This window comes from Colobus angolensis, unplaced genomic scaffold (assembly GCF_000951035.1).
Source record: "Colobus angolensis palliatus isolate OR3802 unplaced genomic scaffold, Cang.pa_1.0 Scaffold3, whole genome shotgun sequence".
Classification (NCBI taxonomy): Eukaryota; Metazoa; Chordata; class Mammalia; order Primates; family Cercopithecidae; genus Colobus; species Colobus angolensis.
The window spans coordinates 20775439-20786552 of record NW_012116265.1 but is presented as its reverse complement, the minus strand read 5'-3'; the positions used below and the strand labels follow the sequence as shown (position 1 = coordinate 20786552).

Sequence of the window (11114 nt, the reverse complement as noted above, 5' to 3'; positions counted from 1 at the left end):
AAAAATTAGCTGGGTGTGGTGGAGCACCCCTGTAGTCCCAGCTACTCAGGAGGCATAGGCAGGAGAATCGTTTGAACCCAGGAGGTGGAGGTTGCAGTGAGTTGAGATCATGCCACTGCACTCCAGTCTGTGCTATGGAGAGAGACTGTCTCAAAAAAAAAAAAAAAAAAAAAAAAAGGAGGAATATTTAGTAAATAGACAAAAAATTAACATTTCATATCAAACTACAATTTTTCCTTTAAGATATTAACATTTGGTCTAATTCTAGTTTTTTGCCCCCACATTTAATACATCTCACACTGTGATTACATAATATATTGCTTTTTATTAAATAGCAAATAACGTATACATTTCTTTCATTTCACTAAAATATGACCTGTCTCGGGCAATACAAAGAAAAGCATCTGTATATCACTGCCTTCTCAGGATCTTCACTATGTTCTTAACCTCTGTGAGTCTCCACTTTCTGATCTTATAAATGAAGGGATTAGTTTAAATGACCTCTGTACCATTAAAAGTTAGAAGATTAAAGGGAAAACTCCCTTTTATTTAACTCTTCTCATTTAAGGATTTCTAAAATACGCAAGACTTGTATTTAAGAGAGCTGACTTACACTCCCTCAGCTTCACCAGTTAGTAAGCATATTCCACTGAAAATTTGAGTCCTGATAATTTAGGATCTTTAGGTATTTCAGGATTAGTATTCTTATCAGAATATTTGACTCCACATTATATAGCAGAAATTCATATTTAAATATAAAAAGAAAACTCCCTAATTAAAATCTATCTTGTTTTCTTTCTCATTATTTTCCTTTCTTTCTCATTTAATTCTATCATTGAAGCAGAGTATGAAGGGATTTGATTTTTGGAGGGTTCTTTTAATTGTCCTTATTAATGAGATTTCACATACACTAGATTGTCAGTTATTTTCCACATACAGACTTACAGAAACATCACCTCTTACCTTAACTGGGAAGCTACATTTTCCAGTGCGAACGCCTTCTTCATCTGTCTGCCACTGATGTGGACGACTGGCCTCTGGAACATAAACATCCTTCTTTCTCCTAAAACTTTGCCGTAGTTTGTTCATTTTAATTTTTACAGCCTGAAGACAGAGGGGAAAAAAAATATTTAAAAGAAATATTACCTTCTTACATATTTAAACTTTGGATTACCACATTAACCAAAAATCTAATGTCCAAAATTAAAGGTTTTGGCTTTTATCTAAGCAATATATAATTATTATGTAACCACAGTGTAAAGGGAAAATGAATGATTAGAACAATTCCTCTTAGAGTAACACTAAGTTCAAACAAACAAATCATTTTACCTTTTGAAAAGACAACTACAATACTGGTCCTTGTAATAACAACAATAACTTCTAGTAGGATTTGAAGACATATTATCCTAAGAATTTTCAAGAACTTTAGTTATAACAAACCAATGAGAAATTCTCCCTACCCATCTACCTCTCAAATCCATTCCAACACCTGAAAATGGAAATTTGTACATATGGGCCAAATTATAGACTGCTAACAGTTTCTAAAAACCTGTATACTTATTAAGAAAAAAAATCATTCTGAAACACTAAAATTTAGGAATCTTTTTGCCTCATTATTAGCATATAAGCAAAGCAGGGATTACAATCACGTTTTTATAAAAGATGTTATGAAGAATAAAATAAAGTTTTCTTTAAACACACTTAAAGCCAGGCGCAATGGTTCATGCCTGTAATCCCAACACTTTGGGAGGCTGAGGTGGGCAGATCACTTGAGGTCTGGAGTTCAAGACCAGCCTGGCCAACATGGCAAAACCCCGTCTCTACTAAAACTACAAAAATTAGCCAGGTGTGGTGGCGCACACCTGTAATCCCAGGTACTCAGGAGGCTGAGGCAGGAGAATCACTTGAACTCAGGAGGTGGAGGCTGCAGTGAGCCGAGATCACGCAGCCTGGGTGACAGGGTGAGACTGTGTCTCAAAAATAAGTAAATAAATAAATAAGCACACTTAAAGAAAAAAAAAAGTGCTACTAGGACTAAATCTAGAGAAAAAACATTTTTTTTTTCAGACAGTCTCACTCCATCACTAAGGCTAGAGTGTAGTGGCATGATCACAGCTCACTGCAACATTTATCTCCCTGGCTCAAGCAATCTTCCCACCTCAGTCTCCCAAGTAGCTGGGACTACAGAGACATGTGCCACCACACCCGGCCTTTTTTTTTTTTTTAAGTAGAGATGAGGTCTCGCTATGTTACTCAGGCTGGTCTGAAACTTCTGAGTGAAAGCAATCCTCCCGCCTTGGCCTCTCTAAGTGCTGGAATTACAGGCGTGAGACACCACACGCAGCCAGAAGAATTTCTTGCAAGCAGTATGACATCAGAATGCCTTTCCATATCGATAATCATCATAGTAACATTAAAAAAAAAAAAAAGACAAAGGTACAAGTTTCATTATCAACTTTGTAACTAAAAGGCGTTGGCCAGGTGTGGTGGCTTGCCCCTGTAATCCCAGCACTTTGAGAGGCCGAGGCAGGTGGATCACTTGAGGTCAGGAGTTGGAGACAGCCTGGTTAACATGGCGAAACCCCATCTCTACTAAAATTACAAAAAGTAGTCAGGCGTGCTGGTGCATGTCTGTAATCCCAGCTACTTGGGAGGCTGACAGGAGAATTGCTTGAACCTGGAAGGCGGAGGTTGCGGTGAGCCAAGATCGCGCCACTGCACTCCAGCCTGGGTGACAGAGCAAGACTCCGTCTCAAAAAAAAAAAAGAAAAAAGAAAAAAAGTGTTATAGTCAGTTCTTTATTGTGTTACTGGAACAGTTACCTCTTGAATGGTGTCAAAGGTACAGTAGAAATCACAAAACTACAGAGAAAGGAGACCTAACTGAGAAGAAATTATAGAACATTCAAAAAACCAACAAACATAGTAAGTACCCCCTTGCAGAGTAAAATCTCAAAATCTTAAACTAATACCTCCAATTTTCTGTTAAGAAGCATAAGAAGCATGTCTCACTCTTTCCATGAAGGATGTAAGCACCTCAACTAGCCTAAAAGTGATCTTAACTCAAGAAAATGATGTGACAAAGCTATAAAAAGCTGTCTTTTCTGTCAGGAGTGTTAAATAGCAATGGATTGAACATCAATTCCTACAAGTCACCAATGAAAGACTTGGAAATCGAAGTTTCATTCTGAAGAAAGTCATTTTGTATTTTAAAATCCATAATGCCACAGCAGAACTATCACCAAACTAGCTAGTTTGCACAAACAAGCCAACCTTACCACATATCTTCAAAGATAAAAATTCTGACAGAGGACTGGCAATGTAAAAACCTCTGGATTTTCTAAAAATGAATTTAAGCAGATCACTTATTCCTAAACTACCTAAATGAAGGTCTACCTTAATGTACAAGACTTCCAAAAAGAATTCCATAACCTTCCTTGAAAATACATCCTGTTGCCAGGCACGGTGGCTCATGCTTATAATCCTAGCACTTTGGGAGGCCAAGGCAGGTGGATCACCTGAGAGTTCAGGACCAGCCTGGCCAACATGGTAAAACCCCATCTCTATAAAAAATACAAAAATTAGTTGGGCGTGGAGGCACGCACCTGTAATCCCAGCTACTCAGGAGGCTGAGGCAGAAGAATCACTTGAATTCAGGAGGCAGAGGTTGCAATAGGCCGAGATTGTGTCACTGCACTCCAGCCTAGGCAACAGAGCGAGACTATGTCTCAAAAAGAAGTTAAGTAAATAAATAAATAAACATAAAAAACAAAAACATACACAAATACAAGTATAAGAAAATGAAAAACCTCTCTCCTTACTCAAGTCGGTACTCTCCAAATGATCCTAAAGCCAAACAAACAAACAAACAAACAACCCACACACACACAAAAAAAAACAAACAAAAAACCCTGTATGATTCCTTTGTTCTTAATTTCTTTGTCTTAGCAAAGACAACTAGTCAGCCACCTACTTGGCCAAGCCAGACACCTGAAAATCATCCCTGCACTCAGCCTTTCTCTGGACTGATTTTACCTCCTTAGTAGCTCTCAAATTCATCCCTCTCCCCAACTATTTCAGTCCTACTATCCTGAGACATTTTTCCTTAAATTATTGCTTTAAATAATTTAGAGACTTATTGGGATGGAGCTCTGTTAGAGGCAAAGAGACCAAAATACTCAAGTATAAGTGATACTCGAGTATTTTAGTCTCTGTGCCTCTAACAGAGCTCCATCCTAACATGTTCTAAAACACAAATCTGACCATGTATCCCCTCTTTTTAAAACCCTTCAATTGCTTCACACCACCTTCAAGACAAAGTCCAAATGCATGGCAAACACAGTCCTTCATCTGGCTTCTCTCACCAGTCCCCATTCACAGACTAACCTCCAGCTACCCTAAACTACTTACTGTTCTCCAAACAAAGCATGCCCTCTTTCAGAGCCTCTATGTTCCTCCCTCTGCCTAGAAAGAAATACCATAACCTGTGCATGTCTGGTTAAAGTCTACTCATCTTTAAAGAGTCAGTTCAGGAGTTAACCTCTTCAAGGAAGCTAGACTCTTTTTTTCTTTTTGACAAGCCCCTATCTGGCTTGGTTAGGTCCTTCCACTTCATATAATTCGGATTAACACCTTCTTCTTACTTCTATTATCGTATGCATCGACCTTATAGTAAGTTCCTATTTCCTTAATGGTTGACTGTATCTTATTTGTTTAAACATACCCTTGCATTGTAACACACTGCCTGTTATATATAGCATACTATAAATTTGAAGAATTGAAAGATAAAACAGACCCCCATCACAGTACAGGCTATGTTACTACGTAGGAAAAGTCTCAGCATACAAGACCAGAGAATCATCAATGTTGGAAGAGACTGAAGGTGTAATAGTCCAACCTCCCATTGACAAAGGAACCACTGACAACTTCCATTAAAAGAGGACATCCAACGTCTGTCTAAATAGATCTAGTACAAGTTTATTTGCTCTTTGGGCAGCTATTTATTGTTGTACCATTCTGTTGCCCAATAAGAGAAAAGACTGAAAGTGTCAGCCAGTTTAGGGTCTAAGTATCTTGTCACTTTCTTTTTTTAAAAATGAATTTGGAAAAACAAAAACACATAATTATGATACCTTGCTTAATACTTATTAATGAATAATTATCACTAGCCTGTAATTCCAGCTACTCAGGAAGTTGAAGCATGAGAATCATTTGAACCCAGGAGGCAGAGAGCCGAGATTGTACCACTGCACTCCAGCCTGGGAGGCAGAGTGAGAACCTGCCTCAAAATAGTAATAATAATAACAATAAAGCACGTTAAGACTTTAGAGATAAAAATACATATAGCCATCACCCCAAACTCCACAATACACATATACACAGACTTCATTACAATAATATTAAGAATTAAACCTTTACTTATAAAACAAAATAATTTTGCTTTGATATAGCAAGGATTGATTTAGCAAGGAACATCTTGATGAAAAAGGGCAGAACTGCTGAGGATGCTGGCCTACTTTTTACACTAGCTTTCCTCCTGCATCTGTCAAGTGTGGGATGAGAAAAAGGTGCTGCAATCTGGAGAGAGAGACTAGAATTAAAAATATATTTGATTCCAAGAATGGGGAGGTGATAGAGGGAATGGGGTAAGAGACAGAAAAAATGCCACTGAAAAAATTACAGAAATAAGAAATAAGCTGTTAAAAACAGCTCTGCTTCCCTTTACTGACAAATAACTTGACAAAATATCTACACATGTCTCTTCAATTCTTTAGTCCTCTCTTGTCTTGCTCCTCTCTTTTTCCCTCACCCCCGACTCTCCCCTTATCCAAGCCATCAACAAAAGACTTCTAAAATACATCTCAAAACTGTCCACTGCATTTAATCTCCACCACCCACAGTCCAAGATAACTTTGCCTCTTACCTGGACTAGTATAAGCCACTAGTATTTATTTCTATGTCCTCTGTCATCCCTCTCTCATCAACTATGTACAAATTAGCCACCGTAATCTTTAAAAATGTAAAATAGATCATGGCATTGCTTAATAGTTCCATGGCTTTCCAATGTATCTTGAAATAAAATCCAAACTCTCACTATTCAGTGAGTTAGTATGGCATAATAATTCACACTGCTCAAGAAGTGGTGCTTACAATAGTATGAGAACATCACAAATACACAGTACATGTTAGCATATATAAAGGTATGGCCCCGGCTGGGCGCAGTGGCTCACGCCTGTAATCCCAACAATTTGGGAGGCCGAGGCAGGCAGATCACCTGGGTCAGGAGTTCAAGACCTGCCTGGCCAACAGGGTGAAACCCTGTCTCTACTAAAAATACAAAAAAATTAGCCAAGTGTTGGGGCAGGCACCTGTAATCCCAGCTACTCGGGAGGCTGAGGCAGGAGAATCACTTGAACCTGGGAGGCGGAGGTTGCAGTGAGCCGAGATCGCACCATTGTACTCCAGCCTGGGTGACAAAGCGAGACTCCATCTCAAAACAAAACAAAAAAAAGTATGGCCCCTGCATGTCTCTCTTGCGTTGAGGTGGCATTCTTCCCAACTAACTCTTTATGATCCTTTCAGTTAACTGCAAGCTCATTCTCACTCTAGGCCTGCTGTTTCCTTCTCCCTGAAATACTCTTCTCCCAGACCCTTCACCAATACATTTGTCTCCCACTCATTCTTAACTCTCAACCTAAAAGTTGACGTCTTTTTCTACTTTCTAAATACCATCCTCTATGATTCCTTATTATACTACTCTTTTCATTTCCTTCACAATTTATTTTATCTTATTTTATTTTATTTGGAGACAGGGTCTATCTTATCTTTTATTTTATTTTATTTGGACACAGGGTCTCACTCTGTCACCCAGGCTGGAGTATAGCAATACAATCTCACTCACTGCAGCCTCAACCTCCTGGGCTCAAGCAATCCTCCCATTTCCGCCTCCCGAGTAGCTGGAACTACAGGCGCATGTCACCACACCCAGCTAATTGTTGTGTTTTTTGTAGAGATGGGTTTTGCCATGTTACCGAGGCTGGTTTTAAACTCCTGAGCTCAAGCAACCCGCCCACCTCAGCTTCCAAAAGTGCTGGGATTATAGGTGTGAACCACTGCACCTGGCCTATAGTTTCTAATTACTTTGTTTCATTGCTTCAGCTCTTCCTTGATCATCAGGTGCTTCAGCATCCATTCAATAAGTTATCTAACTTGCTAAAGGTAGAAAGCATTGGCTTCTGTTCTTTCCATCCAAAATAATCTTTTTTTTTCAAAATAATCTTAACTAATGTAAATATTAAGTATTCTCCTTTGACCAAAAAGCTAAATAATTGTTCACTAATATAAATATGTCAAAGCCCGTGCTATGATTATACATAGATTCTTCCTTTAATTTTTTTGATGTTTCAGAATTTCTTTCTTTTTTTTTCAGTTTGGGGGTACATGTGAAGGTTTGTTACACAGGTAAACATGTGTCATGGGGGTTTGTTGCACATATTATTTCAACACTCAGGTATTAAGCCCAGTACCCAATAGTTATCTTTTCTGCTCCTCTCCCTCCTCCCACCTTCCCCACTCAAGTAGACCCCTGTGACTGTTGTTTCCTTCTTTGTGTTCATAAGTTCTTATCATTTAGCTCCTATCAATTGTTAATTAAATAATATTCTGTATCCAACAAAGTATTGTGCTAGGTACTAGAAGAGCCAGGATGAAAAATTTTTTATTTTAAAATAACTTTCATCAAGACCTCAAGGTCTTGAATTATATAAGAACACAATGAAAGAAATAGAAAAGAGGCATTTCAAATAGGGAATGGGGTAGAATGAAAAGTCATGCTATGTACGTAAAAATATGTGTTTCCTCAAAACTAAGATACTACTGATTATAAGATGCACCACTATTTTATGTTCCACTGAAAAAGAAAACATGGAGGCCAGGTGTGCTGGCTCACACCTATAATCCCCACGCTCTGGGAAGCTGAGGTGGGTGGATTGCTTGAGCCCAGGAATTCGAGACCAGCCTGGACAACATGGCAAAATCCCATCTTTACAAAAAACACAAAAATTAGCCAGGTGTGGTGCTGTGTGCCTGTGGTCCCAGCTACTTGGGGGGCTGGGGTGGGAGGATCACTTTAGCCAAGGAGGAAGAGGCTACAATGAGCCATTATCTTACCATTGCACTCCAGCCTAGGTGACAGAGTGAGACCTTGTCTTAAAAAAAAAAAAAAAAAAACTGCTAAAATTGTTTGTTAAGAATTGTTCATTTATTGTAAAATATCACAATAATAAGAAGTATCCCAATGGGAGACGATTCCCAGTTCCAGAGATGTTAAAGTGTGAAAGAGGGAAAAGAGAACGAGGAAAAGGGGGAGGAGGAGAAACAGAAGGTGAAAGAAAAAGAAAATTATCATCCAATTTTGTTTCTTTGAGACTGCGTCTCACTCTTGTTCACCTAGGCTGGAGTACAGTGGTGTGATCATGGCTCACTTCAGTTGTGACCTCCCAGACTAGGTGATCCTCCTACTTCAGCCTCCCAAGTAGCTAGGACTACAGGTGTGCATCACCATGCCCAGCTATTTTTTGTAGAGACGGGGTTTTGCCACACGTTACCCAGGCTGGTTTTGAACTCCTGGGGTCAAGTGACCCACATGCCTTGGCCTCCCAAAGGGCTGGGATTACAGGTGTGAGCTACTGCACCTGGCCTATCACTCTATTATTAATAGAAAATCAGCCTTCCAAGAACCTCGGCAAGCCTCAATGATATAGAATATTGGTTACTCACTAAAATTTGTTATCAAAAAGTGGAGAAAGGGCCACTTGAAAGAGTGATCATGGGCTGGGTGCAGTGGCTCATGCCTGTAATCCCAGTACTTTGGGAGGCTGAGGCAGGAGGATCGTTTGAGTCTAGGAGTTTGAGACCAGCCTGGGCAACATAGTGAGACCCTGTCTCTATTAAAAAAAGAAAAATTTAAAATAAATAAAGCTGGGCACAGTGGCTCACACCTGTAATCCCAACACTTTGGGAGTCTGAGGCCAGTGGATCACCTGAGGTCAGGAGTTTGAGACCAGCCTGGCCAACAGGGCAAAACCCCATCTCTACGAAAAATATAAAAAATTAGTTAGGCACATTGGTGTGTGCCTGTAGTTCCAGCTACTCAGGAGGTCAATACAGGAGAATCACTTGAGCCTGGGAGGTGGAGGTTGCAGTGAGCCTAGATCACACCACTGCACTCCAGCCTGGACAACAGAGACCTTGTCTCAAAAAGAAAAAGGAAAAAAAAAAGAGCTCAGACAAAATGGATCAATTCCTACAAAAAGACACTCTCTAAAAACTGACTTAACTAGAAACACAATCCTAAATGAAACCATTCAGAATACTGCATACCTCCCCAGCAAAATATTAAACTTATCACCCCCAAAAATACCATGCCCAGACAGTTGAACAGAAGTTCAACAAAACTTTCATAAAAAGATCATTCTAGTCTTTTTTTTTTTTTTCTTTTTGAGACGGAGTCTCGCTCTGTCGCCCAAACTGGAGTGCAGTGGCCAGATCTCAGCTCACTGCAAGCTCCGCCTTTCGGGTTCACGCCATTCTCCTGCCTCAGCCTCCCGAGTAGCTGGGACTACAGGCGCCCGCCACCTCGCCCGGCTAGTTTTTTGTATTTTTTAGTAGAGATGAGGTTTCACCGGGTTAGCCAGGATGGTCTTGATCTCCTGACCTTGTGATCCGCCCGTCTCGGCCTCCCAAAGTGCTGGGATTACAGGCTTGAGCCACCATGCCCGGCCCATTCTAGTCTTAAATAAATCTTTTCAGGGGGAAAAAAATAGTTTCTAACTCATTATTTGAGGCTGGCATAATCTGGATACCGAAACCAAATAAGGACAAGAAATTAAAATTATGGGCCAATTTCACCTGTGAATGAACATAGATGCAAAAATCTCAAACAGCCCAGGTGCAGTGGCTCATGCTTATAATCCCAACACTTTGGGAAGCCGAGGTGGGAGGATTGCTTAAGCCCAGGAGTTCAAGTCCAGCCTGGGCAACATAGCAAGGCCTCATCTCTACAAAAAATTTTAAAAGTAGCCAGCCATGATGGTGCACCCCTGTAGTACCAGCTACTCAGAAGGCTGATGTGCGATGAACACTTGAGTCCAGGAGTTTAAGGCTACAGTGAGCTATGATCATACCACTGCACCAGACTGGGTGACAGAACAAGATCCCATCTTTTAAAAACAAAACAAATTAATAAACTAAATCCAACTGTATACTTTTTTCTAAAAAGTTCATCATGACAGCGTTTGGTTTATTTCAGCAATTCAACATTATAAATGTCATTCACCACATTAACGGAATAAAGGAGGAAAACTATGTGATCATCTTGTAAATGCAGAAAACATATTTGATAAAATTCAATACTCATTCTTCACACAAAAAATATCTTGGGCTACTAGGAAGAGAAATGCCTTTAACCTAGAAAAAGTTTCTACCAAAAATATATAGCAGGCCAGGCATGGTGGCTCAAGCCTGTGCCACCATGCTAAGATGGGCGGATAACCTAAGGCAGATAACTTGAGGTCAGGAGTTCGAGACCAGCCTGGCCAACATGGTGAAACCCCATCTCTACTAAAAGTACAAAAATTAGCCAGGCATGGTGATGCCCGCCTGTAGTCCCAGCTACTCAGGAGGTTGAGGTGGGAAGATCACTTGAGCCTGGGAAGCTGAGGTTGTAGTGAGCTAAGAATGCGCCACTGTACTCCAGCCTGGGTGACAGAGCGAGACCCTATCTTAAATAAATAAAAATTAAAAATAAAAATAAATAAATACACATACATATATACAGCAAACCTTAGCCATAATAGTGAAACAAAATAAGTACTTCCTTTAAATAATTAAGTGCAACATAAGAATGCCCATTTTTTTCTTAGACAGAGTCTTGCTCTGTTGTCCAGGCTACAGTGCAGTGGCACGATCATGGCTCACTGCAGTCTCAACCTCCTGGGCTTAAGCAATCCTTCCACTTCATCCTCCTGAGTAGCTGGGACTACAGGTATGCTGTACTTCCACACCTGCCTAGTTTTTATTTATTTATTTCAGAGATGGGGTCTTGCTATGTTGCCC

General features: G+C 39.9%; 1 protein-coding gene across 7 annotated transcripts in view; it reads right to left on the bottom strand.

Annotated features, from left to right (window-relative positions):
* Positions 1 to 11114, bottom strand: part of NUMB (numb homolog (Drosophila)) — a 205435-nt gene that overhangs the window by 88870 nt on the left and 105451 nt on the right. For all 7 annotated transcript variants that reach the window (XM_011949606.1, XM_011949610.1, XM_011949608.1 and 4 more), the window contains one exon: positions 964 to 1104. In XM_011949606.1, coding sequence (XP_011804996.1) covers positions 964 to 1089 — 126 coding nt within the window. In that variant the 5' untranslated portion in view covers positions 1090 to 1104. The remainder of the gene's footprint in view (positions 1 to 963; positions 1105 to 11114) is intronic.